Source organism: Bubalus kerabau, chromosome 4 (genome assembly GCF_029407905.1).
Source record: "Bubalus kerabau isolate K-KA32 ecotype Philippines breed swamp buffalo chromosome 4, PCC_UOA_SB_1v2, whole genome shotgun sequence".
In the NCBI taxonomy this organism is placed as follows: Eukaryota; Metazoa; Chordata; class Mammalia; order Artiodactyla; family Bovidae; genus Bubalus; species Bubalus kerabau.
In genome coordinates, this window is record NC_073627.1 from 126,708,654 (window position 1) to 126,731,528 (window position 22,875).

At 48.3% G+C, this 22,875-nt stretch overlaps 3 protein-coding genes across 3 annotated transcripts in view; all 3 read right to left on the minus strand.

Annotated features, from left to right (window-relative positions):
- HINT2 (histidine triad nucleotide binding protein 2) overlaps positions 1-22,875 on the minus strand; it is a 283,598-nt gene that overhangs the window by 134,013 nt on the left and 126,710 nt on the right. The window lies entirely within an intron of this gene.
- On the minus strand, positions 2,202-3,713 carry LOC129650243 (olfactory receptor 13J1-like). Its single transcript, XM_055578517.1, has one exon. The coding sequence runs from the start codon at positions 3,409-3,411 to the stop codon at positions 2,473-2,475; it is 939 nt and encodes a 312-aa protein (XP_055434492.1). The 5' UTR covers positions 3,412-3,713; the 3' UTR covers positions 2,202-2,472.
- LOC129650241 (olfactory receptor 13J1-like) lies at positions 17,457-19,692 on the minus strand. The gene is made up of 2 exons (XM_055578515.1): positions 19,553-19,692; positions 17,457-19,273 (listed from the first exon to the last, which is right to left on the minus strand). Exon 2 carries the CDS (start codon positions 19,050-19,052, stop codon positions 18,114-18,116), a length of 939 nt encoding a protein of 312 aa, XP_055434490.1. The 5' UTR covers positions 19,053-19,273; positions 19,553-19,692; the 3' UTR covers positions 17,457-18,113.

Sequence of the window (22,875 nt, forward strand, 5' to 3'; positions counted from 1 at the left end):
CCTTCAGCCTGATGTCCCCAGGACATCAGCTCCAGGCTCTCTTCCTGACCACCCACTTGGGTCAGGCCCCATTCGCGCTTCCTCACTTCCTTCCCTTGGGCATGGGCGCTTCTTCTCCGTGCTCTATCTGGAGTCACGTGATCCTCCGTTTCTCAAAAATAATACTATCTTTTAAGTTCTAAGTCATGTTCATTTTAGAAGTATTGAACAAGTTTGGAAAGAATAATTCAGAAAGCAATATTAATCTGTAAATCCATCACCTTTAGGAAACAATTGTAAGTTAATATTTTGTTCTAATTTTCCAGGAATTTCTACATACATACTTGTTCATATATCCTTAAAAAAATCATTAAAAAATTGAGATTATATTGAGTGCAAAGCTACTTGTTCTAACTTTTTTATGTTAATTACAGTGTGAGCATTTCCCATCATCAATTATTCTTCAAAAAATAAGATTTACAATGGCTGTGTCACAGTCCATCATAGGGCTCCACCAGAATTTATTTACACATTCTGTCCCAGTTAGACATTATGAGTCTTAGAATTTTTTGTTACCAAAAATACCTCTGTGATTAATGACATATAGATAGATAAATAGACAAATCTTCGTACCTATAACAATTTTCTCTGAGTAATTCCTAAAAGTAGAGGTGTTGGGTCAAAGGGTGTGAAGTTTTCAAGTCTCTTACTGATACCCACAACTTACTTGGCAGGAAGTTCATATAAATTTATTCACACCCTCACCTGCTGTGTATGATATTACCTGCTTCACCGTACTATAGTTAAGTGATATATGTTAGAAAAGTTCTTTGCCAGTTTCATGGGTGAAGTATGGTGTCTAATCAGTGACCCAGCTAAAAGGAAGTGTGATTGTAAACTCCCAGTCCCCACAGCATAAAGTCCAAACTCCTGTCATGGCATCAAAGGCCTAGCAGAACATCTCTGCAGAAGCTTCGCCCGGGCTTGGTCAGCTGTGGGCTGCGGGCTGTGCTGCTGTCCTCTGTGCCTCTGTTCTGACCAACAGAGGAAGCAGGAAGATGGACTGGAGGGTACCTGAGGGCTCAGACAAGCACTGTGCTTACCTACAGGGCGCAGGAGAGCTGGCCTGCTGCTCGGCAGCCGAGCTCTCCCATCACACAAGATGGTACCACTGAGGCCAGAGGGGGCAGGGAATGGAGATGCTCTCAAGTCTGAGTCCGTTTCCTCTGTGTGTTCAAACCTGGGAAGAGGCCGAGCTCCAGGAAGAGGTGGAAATGGCAGGGTCTTAGTAGGTGGGTTGAAGACAGGAGAAGCAGAGTCTGCCCAAGGCCACATGAAGCCTGGACGCTTGGCAGGGAGGCAGTGGAGCGGCTGCTGCTAAAGCGATAGAGGAAGCCAGACCCTCAGCTGCTCCGGTGACCAGCGTCCCAGGGCCTGGGCTGGGCTGGAAATCTTGGAGGCTGGGCCTCGGCACTGCCTCTGCCATCAGCTCCCCAGGTGCTAGACTCTGCCTGTCATCTGTGAACTTCATCTCAGCTCTGCTCAGATTTGGGGAGAACCCCAGGCTCTGCCCTACATTGCAGTATTTCCTGTTTATTTGAGAAACTGGTATGTGCTTGGGGGTTGGGCAGGGCCAGACCTTGGGACAGAGTGAAATCCCGTATTACTAGCTCTTAGAGCAACACTGAAATAAAGCAGTAGGAGCACAGTGAGAGGTGCAGAGTGGGGAGGCTTCCTGGAGGAGGCGTCATACAACATGGGCCTTGAGGTGGGGGAGGGGTAAATCAGGAGTTGGGGATTAACAGATTTACAGTACTCTATGTAAAATAGGAAAACAACAAGGACCTCATGTGTAGCTTAGGGAATTTCATTTTAAAAATAAAAAGATGGGCCTCGAGGATCAGGCAGTCCTTTTACACTTGAGCTGTGTGCTGGGTGGGGGCTTCCTTGTGGGAAGAACCAAGAAGGGCACAGAGCTGGGCATTACTGGGCGCAACTCCTGCCGGGTTGGTGTGTGTGGTTGACAGGAGGGAATCTGTGGGGCACAGAGAGGGGAAGGGGATTGGTCATGACCAGCAGGGCCAGGCTACATGGGTCTGGAGAGCCCCCAGCGAAGCCCTTTCACTTCATCCTCAGAGCTCTGGGAGCCATTCAGGGGTTTCAGCCAAGTGAGACACATGATCAAATAGACTTTTCCGAAATATCCCTTTGGATGACCCTTGGAGGATAGATTGGGAGGAACAAGACTGAAATTTTGAGGCCAGCCGGGAGGTTGATGGGAAGATGCGGGGACTAATGCTGAGAGCTGGCCCAGGGCTCTGCCCGGGGAAGGAACAAAGGCAGATTGTGAGCTCGGATCTGTGGCAGAATCAGGGGGAGGTGGTGCTGCCTTTCTGGGTTGAAGATTCCAGACCCCCTACCCTGAGCCCTACCCATCCGCTCTGTAGGCAAAGGCAGACCTGAGCTGCTAACCTGCAGGAGCCCTGGCCTCCCTCATCTGGAGGTCTGTATCCTGCCCCACACCTTCCTGGCAGCCTCCTTCACCTCCTTGTTCCTCAGGCTGTAGATGACGGGGTTCAGCATGGGTGTGACCACAGCATAGAGGACCGTGAAGACCTCGTCAGAGATACGGGCCTCCTTGCTCTTGGGTTTCATGTACATGAAGATGATGGTGCCATAGAAAAGCATCACCACGGCCAGGTGTGCTGAGCAAGTAGAGAAGGCTTTGCGGCGCCCGGCGGCTGAGGGTACCCTCAGGGTGGTGGCCAGGATAAGCGTGTAGGACAGGCAGATGAAGGCCAGGGGCACGGGCAGCAGCAAGATGGCACCCACCAGCAGGAAGACCTCACTGATGGACGTGTCACCACAGGCCAGCTTCAGGACTGCCAGGATCTCGCAGGCGAAGTGACTGACCACACGGTGGCCGCAGAAGGGCAGCCTCATGGTGATGACTGTCTCAGTCACTGACTTGCAGAGACCGAGGACCCAGGCGGCTCCCGCCAGCAACCAGCAGAGCCGGTGGCTCATCAGCACAGGGTACCTAAGGGGCCGGCAGATGGCCAGGTAGCGATCATAGGCCATGATGGCGAGCAGCAGACACTCTGTGGAGCCTGTAGACAGACCCAGACACATCTGGAGTGCGCAGCCAAGAAAGGAGATGGTCTTCTGGGCTGACACGAGGTGGACAAGCATCAGGGGCACAAACGTGGACGTGTAGCAGATGTCCAGGATAGAGAGGTTGCCCAGGAAGAAGTACATGGGTGTGTGCAGGCGGGCATCCAGCACACTGACCGCCACGATGCCTGTGTTCCCCAGCAGGGTCACCAGGTACATGGCTGAGCACAGAGGGAAGAGCAGGTGCTCCAGGGCAGGGTAACCTGAAAATCCTTTCAGGAAGAACTCAGACACCTCTGTGCTGTTGACTGGCTCCATATCACAGAGCCCTGGAGGGACGCATGGCTAGGAGGCAGGGAAAGAGAGTGCAGGGTTTAGGAGTGAAGCGTATTGCTAGGCCCTTTTTGAGCCCTAACACACTTTCTCTCTGAAACTCTGGGCAGTCCCCATACTTCTTCCAATCTTCAATAGATCCACGTAAAAAATGAGGAATGAGGTGGGTCAGAATTTCTCTAAGAGAGTGTTAATGGAAATGTGGGCAATCTGAACAAGCAATTTGAAATAACGTTGGATTAATCAAAAGCAAAGAATTGCGGAACTTCTCAGAGTCATTAACACACCACTGTGATTTGTGACTTTCTGAAAGTGATGCAGAGAGTAGGTAGTTCCCAAACTTATTTGACCATAGATCCTCCTTTTACAGAGGACCCATTAACCTTCTGCAAATAAGTATTCTAGCAGCAGTTTTGGGAACAATGGGCTGGATGGAAGGTCCTCAAATCTTAGAAGCACCTGTAAAGATCACATGAGAATCACCTGGAAAGTTTGTGAAACCACAGAGTTTCTATCTTATTCAGTCTGAGTGATGCTGTTCTGTTGGTCAGGGGACCACACTTTGAGAATCACTGGGCTAGATGGTCTCTGAGGATCCTCCTGGCTTTCAGGAAGCCTTGAATTATATCATACAGTTCCCACCGATGGAGATGCCTGTCTCATTTATCTCCCAGCCTGCAAAACTCTGACTTGCCTCTGCAGTCAGCTCTGGTCTCCATGCATGAAGCACATGTGCTCTGTATTGGAGGGGCTCCTGGCCTCTGAGCCTATTAGGGGCTCGTCTACCTGTGAGCCCATAGGTCCTGCTTCATCAGCTACTGCGAACTGACCTTCAGAATTGATCTTCACCATATTCATTGGAAGGACTGATGCTGAAACTGAAGCACCAATACTTTGACCACCTGATGCAAAGAGCTGACTAATTAGAAAAGACCCTGATTCTGGGAAAGATTGAAGGCAGGATGAGAAGGGGAAGACAGAGGATGAGATGGTTTGAATGGTACCACTGACTCAAGAGACACGAGTTTGAGCAAGCACTGGGATTGATGATGGACAGGGAAGCCTGGCATGCTGCAGTTCATGGGGTCACAAAGAGTTGGACACGACTGAGCAACTGAACTGACTGCTGATGTGTTTTTGAGTGAAAGTTTGATGGACCTTTCAGCCTGCCTCCTATTTTCTCTTAACCTGAGCCAGGGCTGCTTGGGCTTCATGAACTCCTAGGCATCAAATTGCAATAAGCTCTGAAAGATTAATCCATTGGAGCTCCCACTGTGCAGGTAGGGCAACCGAGGCTGCACAGTGGGTTCCTGGCAAGATGAGTCTAGAATCCTGTTCTCCTAACAGCATGACAGCTGCACTGAGCTCACAGCAGGTGTTTGCTTCTGTTAAGCCCCAAATATTGGTTGTTCTTTCATCACCCTAGATGGACATCTTTCTCCTAAGTGTCTCCCCCTACTCCCAATCTTCTCACCAGCTAAGGAGCAGGACTTAAACTTTCCCTAGTGTTTCGGGCTCTTGGAGCCCGTGGGACACTCTGTCCAAGCCTGGTCTGGGTTGGGCACCAGTCCTCTCAATGCCACCCTTGAGAGAGACAATTTCCTTCTGTTAGTCCTACCATGTTTATTCCTTTCAGAATCGAGAAGGGATTGAGTTCCTATCACACCCCAGACAGGGTGCTAGGCATTAGGGGAAGGAATGAGAACACATGTGCCCCCAGGCCAGGAAGCCTCAACCATTCCCTGATAAAAAGCCTCTCCAGTTCCTAGCTGAGCCTCATCCTGCTTCTGTTGGCATGCCTCTAGTGACGGGAAGGTTACTCCCTTAGACACACTTTTCTTTTTGCTGTCAGGCCACTCGACGCGTCACGAAATCCTTCCTGATGTGGACTCTCTCTGGGTCTCCCTGGGCCTCCAGCACCCAGTCAGGTCCATGCTGGTGCCGTTGTGGACTATGCCCTCACGTGCACAGACGCGGGATCCCGAGCTTTGCGTGCTGCCTCAGGGGCGGAGTGGCCTTATGCAGCAAAGAGAGCATTGGCCTTGCCCTGGGATGTCAGATAGAAGGACACTCAGCCTTCTCTCCTGTACTGGCGGCCAAGAAGAGCCAGGAAGAGGGAGGTGGATGCAGGCTGTGGGACTCTGCTTCCTAGAGCTGGGCCAGGGAGCTTCGTTTGCAGAGCCCACAGTGTCTTTCAGCGTATCTTCTGGCCAAATGCTATCTGAAAACCAGTTCAAGTGCCACTTCCCCTGGGAGCCTCCCTTTATCCTCTCCCAGCCCACCTGAGCCCTCTGTCCTGTATGCATCATGGCCATGTGTGTGCACCTGGAGGATGGTGCTCACCTTTCTCATTGGCTTCCAGCCTGTTGCTTAGCCCCACCAGCACGCAGGGAGGTCTCCCTCTCCCCTCCTCACCGAGATTCTGAAGGCCAAGCTGAAGCCCCCAGCCTGGCCACAGACAACTTCTTCCTGTCCCATTGCCACTTCCTGAGGCTAAGACACATTGGGAGTGAGCAGCTGGCTGCTCAATTCGAGCGGTTCCTAGCCTGGATGACACCCGTCTGAACTGGGAAGGGGCTTGCAGATCAGCAAGACCACCCCTTGTTATGTATGGGAGAAATGAAACTCAAAGAAGAAAGGGGCTTGCCCAGCGGTGCACAGTGAGTTAGAGGGGAAACCAAGGCTGCAGGAGTTCCCTGGGGCTCCTGATCCCAGCCCTTTCCTCTGCCCCATGTCACCATTTTTTTTTCTTGCCTTCAGCCTCTTCCAGATCCATGTGCCTTGTTTCCTGGAAGATGTTTTTGAGACCAGGAACCTTCACTGGCTGTAATCAGGAGAAAACAGTTCCAAGAATCAGGTCTGAGCCTCCTCTATCCAGGGAACCTAGTGGACAGGACCCGGAGTTTCACATTAGTGGAGCTTTCCAAACTAAGAATACTCACCTAGGCTGTCGTAGAGTTTAGTGAAGTGTTTGCAATATGATACAGTTAAGTGGAGCTCTTAGAATTTTGGAGAAGTAGACCAAGCACTTAGAATTCAGTGCATTCTCTGCAATGTGTCAGGTTTGGTAGAACTAGGAAATTCTGGTGGACTCAAGGCTGAGCAGGGTGCCCGGTGGTTCACTGTCAGCAGTCAGCGACTGCCCGCCCGAGCAGCTCCCAGCCCCATGCTGGCTGACAACCTCCTGGGGAGCAAGGACCTTTTAATGCTCCCTGCACCAGGGGACCACACCATCCCCAAGGCAATTTAGAGGCAGAAGGGGAAATTCACCCAGCTTAGAAACGTTGGGGTACTTCAGGGATGATGTCCCAAAGACCCAATTACACAGAGTCTACTTAGAGATCTTAATTGGTGTAGAAAAGTTGGAGGAGGTGGCTCAGGGCCAGGAATCCACCCTCACAGGTCAGTCCTCAGTGTGGACCATAAAAGTTTACAGGATCAATAAATGAATGGATGGATGGATGCACAATTAAGTCAATGTATAGGCCACTCTTGGTGAATACATTTAAAGACATTGGGGTGACTGAATGAACAACTGATAGGCAGTTTCACCTTTAAGGGAAACTCTGTCCCCATTAACAGTCACACTGCATTTCCACTCAAGTTTCTTCTGGCCCTCAGTTCAGTTCAGTCACTCAGTCGTGTCTGACTCTGTGACCCCATGAATCGCAGCACGCCAGGCCTCCCTGTCCATCACCAACTCCTGGAGTTCACTCAAACTCATGTCCATTGAGTTGGTGATGCCATCCAACCATCTCATTCTCTGTCTTCCCCTTCCCCTCCTGCCTCCAACCTTTTCCATCATCAGCATCTTTCCCAATGAGTCAGTTCTTCGCATCAGGTGGCTAAAATATTGGAGCTTCAGGTTCAGCATCAGTCCTTCCAATGAATATTCAGGATTGATTGCCTTTAGGATTGATTGGTTTGATCTCCTTGCTGTCCAAGGGACTCTTGAGAATCTTCTCCAACACTACAGTTCAAAAGTATCACCACACTCCCCATTGGTGGACAAACCCCACAGGGTCCTGTCCCCTCCTTTTCCCACTGTTTTCCTCAGGCTGGAGCAACCCGGCTGATCCAGGGTATTTGAAGCGGGGACGGCGTCAGCGACCTATTTAATTATTTATTCATCAAAGATATAAAGAATAATAGAATAAGGATAGCTCAGTAGGAAAATTCAGTGGAGAAAAGAGGCTGAGTAGCTTAGTTTACGTGGGAGACCAATAAAACTTCAAGACAAGAAGGTTGCACCACTTACGTAGGCCACAGGCATCCTTCCGTTCTCCCGAAGGAGAGGAGACACTGAGGCCTCCCCAGTCGGATCTTAGAAGCCCAGGCATAATTAGTAAGCATGGCAGGTTCCGCGCTCCAGATGGAAACTCAGCCAGAGTGAGAGAGAGAGCGACATGGGGAGACCAGTATTTCGAGAAACTGATCCCAATTCTTTATTTTCCATGGTCTACTTTTATACACTGAGATGTTATGCAAAAGTCACGCGGGGTCAGCAGTCCTGACTTTTATCAAAGTCAGGTGCTTCATACAAATGTATACAGAGGTCTTAGGGGTGTTACATCATCTTCTGGCCAGGGGGCCTGCTGACAATTTATTACCCTCTCCTTGTGACAGCGGTCAGTCAACCAGGACACTTATTTCTCCAGGGGTGATTATTCTTAAAACAGACACCACTCAAATAAAGTTACATTCCTATAGGGTGAGGGTGTAGTGGGTTTTAGTTAAGGAAAGAATTTACTTAGCCTAAGGTCTAATGTGATTAATATCAAAGGTTAATACTTATTTTTTCTATATATTCATTAATGTGTGTAAGGGCAGGGGATATGGAGACTTAGCAACAAGCATTGGCTCAACAAATGAAAAACCTTTCACCAATACAATTTCTAATCAGCCCATTATACTTATACTAATGGTTTTATAACTTTTCTAAGGAACCTGTTTTTAGAAGGTTTAAAGCATCTCGTGCCTCTCACGGTTGGGAGGCTGTGAGCAATCACATGTGGCTGGACAAGCCTGTCAGGCAGGCCAGAGAACCTTCAGAGGAGTTTGTAGGTTAAAACACTCTTGTCACACCCAGGAGTTTTTATTAACTGGAGCTCTAAGTTAACTCCTTCTCCGAAAGAGGTGGTGGGGGACAGCCCCCCGTAAAGTCAGAGGTGTAGGTGGGAGCACAAAGTAGTAAAGCAGGCAGGCTCTGGTTATGGGGGTAGATGCTCGAGGATTTCCAGGGGGATTCCTGAGGCTCGATCCCACCTTTGCGTATGTCGAGCCTCCTTCCTCATGACCTTTGCCATGGGTGGAGTGCCTCACGCCGGCCCCCAACACCGCCTCACCTCCTGCACCTCGGGCATGTCTCCCCACCTCAGCAGACCACACTCCCCATTGGTGGACAAACCCCACAGGGTCCTGTCCCCTCCTTTTCCCGCTGCTTTCCTCAGGCTGGAGCACCTTTCTCTCTATACTCATCCTCCAAGGCTCAGCTCACACCCACCTCCTCCCTGGGGCTGCCCTCTCAGACGTCTCCACAGCACTGACCATCCTGACACCATGATACTCACACAGTCGTTAGCACGGTTTGTTGTGCGTGTCATTCTCTCTCACACAATAGACTGTGAGCCACGGAAATCACAGGGCTGTGTCCAATTTACCCCCAACCTCCCCAGTGCCCCACACAGGAGCTGCCATTTCAGATCCCATGCTTTCCTTCTGCTAAAATCCTGATCCCCGATTTCCTACCTTGAGATCACCCTCCTTCTCCTTTCCCCCATGTGCACACACAGGATGTGATCACAAGGATGAGAGCTTTGGGGGTGCCATCTCCTCCATGCAAGAACAACTGCTCCCTCTCAAGAGCTAAATGAGGAGACAGGTGGGTTTCTTGCAATTTAAGCATCTGATCAGAACACATTCATGGAAATCAGGAACAGCCCATAGAGCTATAGGCTTGTGACCTCAAAGAAATAAGACTCTGTCTAGAAAATACCATGCTGCCAGGTTACTGACAGCTTGGACTGCAACATGGGCTCAGGGTAGCACCACAGACAGCATCTGTAGCTCTCCTGGTCCATCAAGATGAGCTGAGTTTTGGCTATATTCAAAATGGATAACTAACAAGGACATATTGTAAAACACATGGAATTGTACCCAATGTTACCTGCCAGCCTGGATGGTGGGGAGGGGGAGGGGGAGAATGGGTCCTTGTATCTGAATGACTGAGTCCCTTCCCTGTTCCCCTGAAACTACCTCAATATTGTTCATCAGCTATAACCCCAATACAAAATAAAAAGCTTAAAGTTTAAAATAAAAAAGATCTTACAGTGGGAAAAAAAAGATGAGCAGAGTCTTGCTGCAGTAACACACAACCTCAGGATTTTAGTGACTTAGCAGGACAGAGGTTTAGTCTTCACCCTTCATCTCCATTGCAGGTTTTCAGGGGGCCCTGTTCCAGGTTGTCATCCTCGGAGACCCTGGCTCCACCCTCTGGGATGTCACCAGTTCTCACAGCTGGGAAAGAACACAGGAGAATCTCACACCAGCAGGTCACTGCTCCGACCCAGAAGCGACATGTGTCCCATCTGTCCACAGCCTGCTGCCCTGTGTAATCCTACAAATGCCCAGAGGAGGAGGACCAGACATGCTGCAGAGCATTTTGGTACAATGGTGTTTTGCAGTAGACTCAGGAAACCACTCTAGCATCTGTCTGACAGGTCTCTCATTCCATCATGTCCTGGAAAGTCAGGTTCATGGACAATCACTGTCTAACTCTCTCCCCACTTTTAGCCCTTCTGAGAGGCAAGGTGATGCCCTGGAAGGAGCCCTAGACTGGGAGTGAGGGGTCCAGGTTTGATTCTTGCCCTTGTTCTCGTTCTGCTCTATGACCTTCGTTGAGTTTCTCCTTGTGTGAAATGGAATTATTCAATATGTGGTTTCTTACACTCTGTACCATCCCTGAAATATTCCCTCATCTTTATAGCAACTTCCAACCCAGATAAATATCATGTCAGTTTCATTGGCTAGTAAATCTAGTTTGAACCATTTCATTCTTATTTTAAGCTTCAGACTTGATTTTAAAAGGAAGTTGAGGAGCACAAGAAGAAGATGCTGTTAGAATGACCCAGAAGTTTCCAAGCATCTTTTCTGACCACAATGCAGTAAGATTAGATCTCAATTACAAGAGAAAAACTATTAAAAATTCCAACATATGGAGGCTGAGCAACACGCTGCTGAATAACCAACAAATCACAGAAGAAATCAAAAAAGAAATCAAAATTTGCATAGAAACGAATGAAAATGAAAACACAACAACCCAAAACCTGTGGGACACGGTAAAAGCAGTCCTAAGGGGAAAGTTCATAGCAATACAGGCATACCTCAAGAAACAAGAAAAAAGTCAAATAAATAACCTAAATCTACACCTAAAGCAACTAGAAAAGGAAGAAATGAAGAACCCCAGGGTTAGTAGATGGAAAGAAATCTTAAAAATTAGAGCAGAAATAAATGCAAAAGAAACAAAAGAGACCATAGCAAAAATCAACAAAGCCAAAAGCTGGTTCTTTGAAAGGATAAATAAAATTGACAAACCATTAGCCAGACTCATCAAGAAACAAAGGGAGAAAAATCAAATCAATAAAATTAGAAATGAAAATGGAGAGATCACAACAGACAACACAGAAATACAAAGGATCATAAGAGACTACTATCAACAATTATATGCCAATAAGATGGACAACGTGGAAGAAATAGACAAATTCTTAGAAAAGTACAACTTTCCAAAACTGGACCAGGAAGAAATAGAAAATCTTAACAGACCCATCACAAGCACGGAAATTGAAACTGTAATCAAAAATCTTCCAGCAAACAAAAGCCCAGGTCCAGATGGCTTCACAGCTGAATTCTACCAAAAATTTAGAGAGGAGCTAATACGTATCCTGCTCAAACTCTTCCAGAAAATTGCAGAGGAAGGTAAACTTCCAAACTCATTCTATGAGGCCACCATCACCCTAATACCAAAACCTGACAAAGATCCCACAAAAAAAGAAAACTACAGGCCAATGTCACTGATGAACATAGATGCAAAAATCCTTAACAAAATTCTAGCAATCAGAATCCATCAACACATTAAAAAGATCATATACCATGACCAAGTGGGCTTTATCCCAGGGATGCAAGGATTCTTCAATATCCGCAAATCAATCAATGTAATACACCACATTAACAAATTGAAAAATAAAAACCATATGATTATCTCAATAGATGCAGAGAAAGCCTTTGACAAAATTCAACATCCGTTTATGATAAAAACTCTCCAGAAAGCAGGAATAGAAGGAACACACCTCAACATAATAAAAGCTATATATGACAAACCCACAGCAAACATTATCCTCAATGGTGAAAAATTGAAAGCATTTCCTCTAAAGTCAGGAACAAGACAAGGGTGCCCACTTTCACCATTACTATTCAACATAGTTTTGGAAGTTTTGGCCACAGCAATCAGAGCAGAAAAAGAAATAAAAGGAATCCAAATTGGAAAAGAAGAAGTAAAACTCTCACTATTTGCAGATGACATGATCCTCTACGTAGAAAACCCTAAAGACTCCACCAGAAAATTACTAGAACTAATCAATGACTATAGTAAAGTTGCAGGATATAAAATAAACACACAGAAATCCCTTGCATTCCTATACACTAATAATGAGAAAACAGAAAGAGAAATTAAGGAAACAATTCCATTCACCATTGCAACGGAAAGAATAAAATACTTAGGAATATATCTACCTAAAGAAACTAAAGACCTATATATAGAAAACTATAAAACACTGGTGAAAGAAATCAAAGAGGACACTAATAGATGGAGAAATATACCATGTTCATGGATTGGAAGAATCAATATAGTGAAAATGAGTATACTACCCAAAGCAATTTATAGATTCAATGCAATCCCTATCAAGCTACCAACGGTATTCTTCACAGAGCTAGAACAAATAATTTCACAATTTGTATGGAAATACAAAAAACCTCGAATAGCCAAAGCTATCTTGAGAAAGAAGAATGGAACTGGAGGAATCAACCTACCTGACTTCAGGCTCTACTACAAAGCCACAGTTATCAAGACAGTATGGTACTGGCACAAAGACAGAAATATAGATCAATGGAACAAAATAGAAAGCCCAGAGATAAATCCACGCACTTATGGACACCTTATCTTTGACAAAGGAGGCAAGAATATACAATGGATTAAAGACAATTTCTTTAACAAGTGGTGCTGGGAAATCTGGTCACCCACTTGTAAAAGAATGAAACTAGAACACTTTCTAACACCATACACAAAAATAAACTCAAAATGGATTAAAGATCTCAACATAAGACCAGAAACTATAAAACTCCTAGAGGAGAACATAGGCAAAACACTCTCTCCAACATACATCACAGCAGGATCCTCTGTGACCCACCTCCCAGAATATTGGAAATAAAAGCAAAAATAAACAAATGGGACCTAATTAAACTTAAAAGCTTCTGCACATCAAAGGAAACTATTAGCAAGGTGAAAAGGCAGCCTTCAGAATGGGAGAAAATAATAGCAAATGAAGCAACTGACAAACAACTAATCTCAAAAATATACAAGCAACTCCTACAGCTCAACTTCAGAAAAATAAATGACCCAATCAAAAAATGGGCCAAAGAACTAAATAGACATTTCTCCAAAGAAGACATACAGATGGCTAACAAACACATGAAAAGATGCTCAACATCACTCATTATCAGAGAAATGCAAATCAAAACCACTATGAGGTACCATTTTACACCAGTCAGAATAGCTGCTATCCAAAAGTCTACAAGCAATAAATGCTGGAGAGGGTGTGGAGAAAAAGGAACCCTCTTACACTGTTGGTGGGAATGCAAACTAGTACAGCCACTACGGAGAACAGTGTGGAGATTCCTTAAAAAACTGGAAATAGAACTTCCTTATGATCCAGCAATCCCACTGCTGGGCATACACACTGAGGAAACCAGAAGGGAAAGAGACACGTGTACCCCAATGTTCATCACAGCACTGTTTATAATAGCCAGGACATGGAAGCAACCTAGATGTCCATCAGCAGATGAATGGATAAGAAAGCTTTGGTACATATACACAATGGAGTACTACTCAGCCATTAAAAAGAACACATTTGAGTCAGTTCTAATGAGGTGGATGAAACTGGAGCCTATTATACAGAGTGAAGTAAGCCAGAAAGAAAAACACCAATACAGTATACTAACACATATATATATGGAATTTAGAAAGATGGTAACAATAACCCTGTGTACGAGACAGCAAAAGAGACACTGATGTATAGAACAGTCTTATGGACTCTGTGGGAGAGGGAGAGGGTGGGAAGATTTGGGAGAATGGCATTGAAACATGTGTAATATCATGTATGAAACGAGTTGCCAGTCCAGGTTCGATGCACGATACTGGATGCTTGGGGCTGGTGCACTGGGATGACCCAGAGGGATGGTGTGGGGAGGGAGGTGGGAGGAGGGTTCAGGATGGGGAGCGTATGTATACCTGTGGCGGATTCGTTTTGATGTTTCAGTGTTTCAGGTTTAAAAATAAAATTAAATTAAATTAAAAAAAATAAAAGGAAGTTGAGGAGCACAAGAAGAAGCTCCTGTTAGAATGACCCAGAAGTTCCCACATCTGGATTCCCACATCACTCCACACTGACAGCAGACTGGTGAGTGTGGGCTTTGGAGTCAGACCGACAAGCCCAAGTCTGAGACCTGCCACTTGCTAATGGGTTTTTCAGTCTCAGCCTCCTTACCTGTAGGGATAAGAATAGTATTTCCTTGTGGGGGAATTTTGAGGATTCAGTGAAAGGCGTTTGCACAGGGTAAGTATTCAGCAAGTGGTAGTGGATATTGTAGTATCAATTTGTTCCCTTCTCCAAGCAGGTATTCTGGTTTCTGTATGATTAAAGAAGATTTCAGGAGAATAGTCAACATGCTAGATGGATTTTCCCTGCTTCCTACCTATTGTCCAATGACATTAGGGCAGGCAGGTGGCTGGAGCAGCTGCCAGGTGAGGTGATCTGAGGCTTGGGAGAGCAGGGTGAGGGAGTGCTGAGTTCATTACCAGCAGACACACTGTGCTGGGGTGGGCCAGGATCGAGGCCCCGAGCTCCGGAGGCCCAGCCTCCTGGTCCCCTGCCACGTAGCCATCTCTCCTGGTCCCTGCCTTCCGGGACTCGTAGTCCCTGCCCAATTAAAAGTTCAGACTCTGCAATGACACAAGTTTGCAGACTTGGCAAAATGTGGCTTCAGAGATTCCAGGTTCCCTGGGCTGCCCCAGGAGGGCCTGGCTGGGTGACGTGGGCACAGGAGAGACCCTGGACAGGAATCTGAAGACTGGGTCTCACTGCAGTCCTGCCCCCTGGACCTGAACCTTGGGGGCTATGAAGTGTGGTGTCTCCTGGCAGGAGTGCCGTGGGAACCTGTGCTTATAAAAGTCTGTTGTTATAGTTTAGTCGCTAAGTTGTGTCTCACTCTTTTTGTGGGTTTTGTGACCCTGTGGACTATAGCTCACCAGGCTATTCTGCCCATGGGTTTTCCTACACAGAAATACTGGAGTTGCCATTCCGTTCTCCAGGGGATCTTCCCAACCCAAGGATCGAAACAGTGTCTCCTGCACTGGCAGGCGGGTTCTTTACCACTGAGCCAACAGGGAAGGTTAAGGAAAGGGAATTGCTGTACAGGGTGAGGCCCTGGGCCCCTGTGCTGGATGTGAAGTCAGTGATTGCTCTGGGTGTGTGAGTTTCTGCAGGTCCCCTTTCATGTTTCCCTTCCCATGCCTTTCTCTTTCCTTCACAAGAAATGATGACAACTTGACAGAGCTTAAGGACTAAAAACAGCCTTAAATAATGCGGCAGCAATTGCACATTTTCTGAATCAACTCTGATATGTCTCTGGGAATATCTTTTTGTCAAGAACACAGGTCGAAATAAAACATTGGAAGACTGTCACCGCTTGTTTTCTAACTGCTGAGGAATGGGACCATCTTGCCACCCATGAATGCCCACAGACAAGCTCCCCCCAGCCCTCCCGCCACCTCCAGCCTACTCTTTTCTTCCTTATTTCTCAGGGCGTCACTCAGGGTGATGCGATATCCATCCAAAAACCCCAGAAGCTCAAGCATCAAACCAAAGTCCCCTCCTTCCTCAGCCGCCTCTGCCGTCAGCCCGACGTCCCCAGGACATCAGCTCCAGGCTCTCTGCCTGACCGCCCACCTGGCTCAGGCCCCATCCGTGCTTCCTCACTTCCTTCCCTCAGGCATGGGCGCTTCCCCTCTGTGCTCTATCTGGAGTCACGTGATCCTCCATTTCTCAAAAATAATACTATCTTTTAAGTTCTAAGTCATGTTCATTTTAGAAGTATTGAACAAGGCTGGAAAGAATAATTCAGAAAGCAATATTAATCTGTAACTCCATCACCTGTAGGAAACAATTGTTAGCTAATGTTTTGTCCTAATTTTCCAGGAATTTCTATATACATACTTATTCATATATCCTTAAGAAAGTATCATTAAAAAATTGAGATTATGTTGAGTACAAAGTTACTTGTTCTACCTTTTGTATGTTAATTACAGTGCGAGCATTTCCCATCATCAGTTATTCTTCAAAAAATAAGATTTACAATGGCTGTGTCACAATCCATAATTTTGCTCCACCAGAATTTATTTACACATTCTGCCCTAGTTAGACATTATGAATCTTAGAATTTTGTGTTATCAAAAATACCTCTCTGATTCATGACATATAGATAAATAGACAAGTCTTTGTACCTGTAACAATTTTCTCTGACTAGTTCCTAAAAGTAGAGGTGTTCGGTCAAAGGGTGTGAAGTTTTCAAGTCTCTTGATTCATACGCACAACTTAATTGGCAGGAAGTTCATATAAATTTATTCACACCCTCACCTGCTGTGTATGATATTACCTGCTTCACCGCACTATAGTTAGCGATATATGTTAGAAAAATTCTTTGCAATTTCATGGGTGAAGTGTGGTGTCTAATCAGTGACCCAGCTAAAAGGAAGTGTGATTGTAAACTCCCATCCCCACAGCATAAAGTCCAAACTCCTGTCATGGCATCAAAGGCCTAGCAGAACATCTCTGCAGAAGCTTTGCCCGGGCTTGGTCAGCTGTGGGCTGCGGGCTACGCTGCTCTCCTCTGTGCCTCTGTTCTGACCAGCAGAGGAAGCAGGAAGACAGACTGGAGGGTACCTGAGGGCTCAGACAAGCACTGTGCTTACCTACAGGGCACAGGAGAGCTGGCCTTGCTGCTCGGCGGCCGAGCTCTCCCATCACACAAGATGGTACCACTGAGGCCAGAGGGGGCAGGGAATGGAGATGCTCTCAAGCCTGAGTCCGTTTCCTCTGTGTGTTCAAAACTGGGAAGAGGTCAAGCTCCAGGAAGAGGTGGAAATGGCAGGGTCTTAGTAGGTGGGTTGAAGACAGTGAAGCAGAGTCTGCCCAAGGCCACATGAAGCCTGGACGCTTGGCAGGGAGGCAGTGGAGCGGCTGCTGCTAAAGCAATAGAGGAATCCAGACCCTCAGCTGCTCCGGTGACCAGCGTCCCAGGGCCTGGGCTGGGCTGGAAATCTTGGAGGCTGGGCCTCGTCACTGCCTCTGCCGTCAGCTTCCTAGGCGCTACACTGTGCCTGTCATCTGCGAACTTCATCTCAGCTTTGCTCAGATTTGGGGAGGACCCCAGGCTCTGCCCTACATTGATGTATTTTCTGTTTATTTAAGAAACTGGTGTGGGCTTGGGGTTGGGCAGGGCCAGACCTTGGGACAGAGTGAAATCCCGTATTACTGGCTCTTAGAGCAACACTGAAATAAAGCAGGAGGAGCACAGTGAGAGGTGCAGAGTGGGGAGGCTTCCTGGAGGAGGCGTCATTCAACATGGGCCTTGCGGTGGGGGAGGGGTAAATCAGGAGTTGGGGATTAATAGATTTACAGTACTCTATGTAAAATAGGAAAACAACAAGGGCCTCACGTGTAGCATAGGGAATTACATTTAAAAAATAAAAAGGCCTCGAGGATGACAGTCCTTTTACACAGGGAGGTGTGTGCTGGGTGGGGGCTGCCTTGTGGGAAGAAACAAGAAGGGCACAGAGTCGGGCATTGCTGGGCGCACAAGGCTCCTGCCGGGTTGGTGTGTGCGGCTGACAGGAGGGAGTCTGTGGGGCACAGGGTGGGGAAGGGGATTGGTCATGACCAGCAGGGCCAGGTTGCAGGGGTCTGGAATGCCCCCAGCGAAGCCCTTTCACTTCATCCTGAGAGCTCTGGGAGCCATTCAGGGGTTTTAGACTAGAAAGAGACATGATCAAATAGACTTTTCCGAAATATCCCTCTGGATGACCCTTGGAGGATAGATTGGGAGGAACAAGACAAATCTAGAGTCCAACCGGGAGGCTGGTGTGAAGATGCGGAGACTGATGCTGAGTGCTGGCCCAGGGCTCTGCCCGGGGAAGGAACAAAGCCAGAATTGTGAGCTTGGATCTGTGGCAGGATCAGTGGGAGGTGGTGCTGCCTTTCTGGGTTGAAGATTCCAGACCCCCAACCCTGTGCCCTACCCATCCTCTCTGTAGGCAAAGGCAGACCTGAGCTGCTAACCTGCAGGAGCCCTGGCCTCCCTCATCTGGAGGTCTGTATCTTGCCCCACACCTTCCTGGCAGCCTCCTTCACTTCCTTGTTCCTCAGGCTGTAGATGACGGGGTTCAGCATGGGTGTGACCACAGCATAGAGGACCGTGAAGACCTCATCAGAGATACGGGCCTCCTTGCTCTTGGGTTTCATGTACATGAAGATAACGGTGCCGTAGTAAAGCATCACCACGGCCAGGTGTGCTGAGCAAGTAGAGAAGGCTTTGCGGCGCCCGGCGGCTGAGGGTACCCTTAGGGTGGTGGCCAGGATAAGCGTGTAGGACAGGCAGATGAAGGCCAGGGGCACGGGCAGCAGCAAGATGGCACCCACCAGCAGGAAGACCTCACTGATGGACGTGTCACCACAGGCCAGCTTCAGGACTGCCAGGATCTCGCAGGCGAAGTGACTGACCACACGGTGGCCGCAGAAGGGCAGCCTCATGGCGATGACTGTCTCAGTCACTGACATGAAGAGACAGAGGACCCAGGCGGCTCCAGCCAGCAACCAGCAGAGCCGGTGGCTCATCAGCACGGGGTACCTAAGGGGCCGGCAGATGGCCAGGTAGCGATCATAGGCCATGATGGCGAGCAGCAGACACTCTGTGGAGCCTGTAGACAGACCCAGACACATCTGGAGTGCGCAGCCAAGAAAGGAGATGGTCTTCTGGGCTGACACGAGGTGGACAAGCATCAGGGGCACAAAAGTGGACGTGTAGCAGATGTCTAGGATGGAGAGGTTTCCCAGGAAGAAGTACATGGGTGTGTGCAGGTGGGCATCCAGCACACTGACCGCCACGATGCCTGTGTTCCCCAGCAGGGTCACCAGGTACATGGCTGAGCACAGAGGGAAGAGCAGATGCTCCAGGGCAGGGTAACCTGAAAATCCTTTCAGGAAGAACTCAGACACCTCTGTGCTGTTGACTGGCTCCATATCACAGAGCTCTGGAGGGATGCATGGCTGGGAGGCAGGGAAAGAGGGTGCAGGGTTTAGGGATGAAGCGTATTGCTAAGGCCTTTTCGAGCCCTGACACACTTCCTCTCTGAAACTCAGGGCAGTCCCCATACTTCTTCCAATCTTCAATCCACGTGAAAAATGAGGAATGAGGTGGGTCAGAATTTCTCTAAGAGAGTGTTAATGGAAATGTGGGCAATCTGAAAAAGCAATTTGAAACAACGTTGGATTAATCAAAAGCAAAGAATTTACTGTGGAACTTCTCAGAGTCATTAACACACCACTGTAATTTGTGACTTTCTGAAAGTGATGCAGAGAGTAGGTAGTTCCCAAACTTATTTGACCATAGATCCTCCTTTTACAGAGCACCCGTTAACCCCCTGCAAATAAGTATTCTAGCAGCACAGTTTTGGGAACAATGGGCTGGATGGAAGGTCCTCAAATCTTAGAATCACCTGTAAGGATCACATGAGAATCACCTGAAAAGTCTGTGAAAACACAGAGTTTCTATCTTATTCAGTCTGAGTGATGCTGTTCTGTTGGTCAGGGGACCACACTTTGAAAATCACTGGGCTAGATGGTCTCTGAGGATCCTCCTGGCTTTCAGGAAGCCTTGAATTATATCATACAGTTCCCACCGATGGAGATGCCTGTCTCATTTATCTTCCAGCCTGCAAAACTCTGACTTGCCTCTGCAGTCAGCTCTGGTCTCCATGCATTAAGCACACGTGCTTTGTATTGGAGGGGCTCCTGGCCTCTGAGCCTATTAGGGGCTCGTCCACTTGTGAGCCCATAGGTCCTGCTTCATCAGCTACTGCGGATTGACCTTCAGAACTGATCTTCACCATATTCATTGGAAGGACTGATGCTGAAACTGAAGCTCCAATACTTTGACCACCTGATGCAAATAGCTGACTAATTAGAAAAGACCCTGATTCTGGGAAAGATTGAAGGCAGGATGAGAAGGGGAAGACAGAGGATGAGATGGTTTGAATGGTACCACTGACTCAAGAGACACGAGTTTGAGCAAGCACTGGGATTGATGATGGACAGGGAAGCCTGGCATGCTGCAGTTCATGGGGTCACAAAGAGTTGGACACGACTGAGCAACTGAACTGACTGCTGATGTGTTTTTGAGTGAAAGTTTGATGGACCTTTCAGCCTGCCTCCTATTTTCTCTTAATCTTTGCCAGGGCTGCTTGGGCTTCATGAACTCCTAGGCATCAAATTGCAATAAGCTCTGAGAGATTAATCCATTGGAGCTCCCACTGTGCAGGTAGGGAAACTGAGGCTGCACAGCGGGTTCCTGGCAAGATGAGTCTAGAATCCTGTTCTCCTAACAGCATGACAGCTGCACTGAGCTCACAGCAGGTGTTTGCTTCTGTTAAGCCCCAAATATTGGTTGTTCTTTCATCACCCTAGATGGACATCTTTCTCCTAAGTGTCTCCCCCTACTCCCAATCTTCTCACCAGCTAAGGAGCAGGACTTAAACTTTCCCTAGTGTTTCGGGCTCTTGGAGCCCGTGGGACACTCTGTCCAAGCCTGGTCTGGGTTGGGCACCAGTCCTCTCAATGCCACCCTTGAGAGAGACAATTTCCTTCTGTTAGTCCTACCATGTTTATTCCTTTCAGAATCGAGAAGGGATTGAGTTCCTATCACACCCCAGACAGGGTGCTAGGCATTAGGGGAAGGAATGAGAACACATGTGCCCCCAGGCCAGGAAGCCTCAACCATTCCCTGATAAAAATCCTCTCCATTTCCTAGCTGAGCCTCATCCTGCTTCTGTTGGCATGCCTCTAGAGACAGGAAGTTTACTCCCTTAGACACACTTTTCTTTTTGCTGTCATGCCACTCGGCGCATCACGAAATCCTTTCTGATGTGGGCTCTCTCTGGTTCTCCCTGGGCCTCCAGCATCCAGTCAGGCCCAGGCTGGGGCCCCTGTGGACTATGCCCTCACATGCACAGATGCAGGGTCCCGAAGTTTGCGTGCTGCCTCAGAGGTGGAGGGGCATTTCTGCAGCAAAGAGAGCACTGGCCTTGCCCTGGGATCTCAGATAGAAGGTCTTCCCTCGCTTTGACTGTGTCTCTGTACATTGCTGGGTCAGCAGAGCGTGAGCTGGGAGCTCCCTTCAAGTCTCAGCAGGGAAACTCCAGGCTGGCTTCCTGGAGAGGCACCCTGGACGGGGCAGCAGTGGCAGCAGGAGCCATACCAGGGTTGGGGAGGCACAGAGTGGTGGGCACTGTGCTGCAGCCCCAGTGGCTGGGTCAGGCCATAGCCTCCTCCTTTGCGTAGTTCAACGGACCACAGAATTTATCCCCTAAAGTCATTGGCAACTGTCTGCAGTCAATGGCTGCAGACACGCTTGTCCAAAGATACATACACTCACACAGGCCACCACACAGGCACCTGCCTGCCTGTGTGCACAAACACTTGACTGGCAGCCAGGTGCACACGTTCACCTGTGAGTATACACACCACATCAGGCTCATGTGTGTGCATGTACAGTCCTTTGCTTGAGTGTATGTGCAGCAGGCACTCACTCTTGTTCTCTTTCACACACATACATGCACACACACACACACACACACAACCAGTAGAGCAGGCCCATGGACCTGTGGCCAGAGCTTCAGAGGACCAGGCAGGACAGAGGATGTGCCTGGAGACAAGGCAGGGGCCCTGGACGTATCACGGGAGAAGCAGCAGCCCTGCCGGCAGGGAGCAATCTCTGCCTGGGATGAACCATGAGCACAAAGAAAGCTCAGACCCGGGACATGGTGAGCAGACCTGCTCAGTGCTTCATCTGCCTTCCGGCCTGAGTGCTGAGAACCTGAGAATCTGAGCCGCTCAGCCTTCTCTCCTGGACTGGGTGCCAAGAAGAGCCAGGAGGAGGGATGTGGCTGCAGGCTGTGGGACTCTGCTTCCCAGAGCTGGGCCAGGGAGCTTCATTTGCAGAGCCCACAGTGTCTTTCAGCGTATCTTCTGGCCAAATGCTATCTGAAAACCAGTTCAAATGCCACTTCCCCTGGGGAGCCTCCCTTTATCCTCTCCCAGCCCACCTGAGCCCTCTGTCATGTATGCATCACAGCCGAGTGTGTGCACCTGGAGGATGGTGCGCACCTTTCTCACTGGCTTCCAGCCTCTTTCTTAGCCCCACCAGCACACAGGGAGGTCTCCCTCTCCCCTCCTCACCGAGATTCTGAAGGCCAAGCTGAAGCCCCCAGCCTGGCCACAGACAACTTCTTCCTGTCCCATTGCCACTTCCTGAGGCTAAGACACATTGGGAGTGAGCAGCTGGCTGCTCAATCTGAGCGGTTCCTAGCCTGGATGACACCCGTCTGAACTGGGAGGGGGCTTGCAGATCAGCAAGACCACCCCTTGTTATGTATGGGAGAAATGAAACTCAAAGAAGAAAGGGGCTTGCCCAGTGCTGCACAGTGAGTAGAGGGGAAACCAAGGCTGCAGGAGTTCCCTGGGGCTCCTGATCCCGGCCCTTTCCTCTGCCCCATGTCACCATTTTTTTTTCTTACCTTCAGCCTCTTTCAGATCCATGTGCCTCGTTTCCTGGAAGATGTTTCTGAGACCAGGAACCTTCACTGGCTGTAATCAGGAGAAAACAGGTCCAAGAAGCAGGTCTGAGCCTCCTCTATCCAAAAAACCTCAGTGGACAGGACCCAGAGTTTCACATTATTGGAGCTTCCAAACTAAGAAGACACACCTAGGCTGTCGTAGAGTTTAGTGAAGTGTTTTCAATGTGATACAGTTAAGTGGAGCTCTTAGAATTTGGGAGAAGTAGACCAAG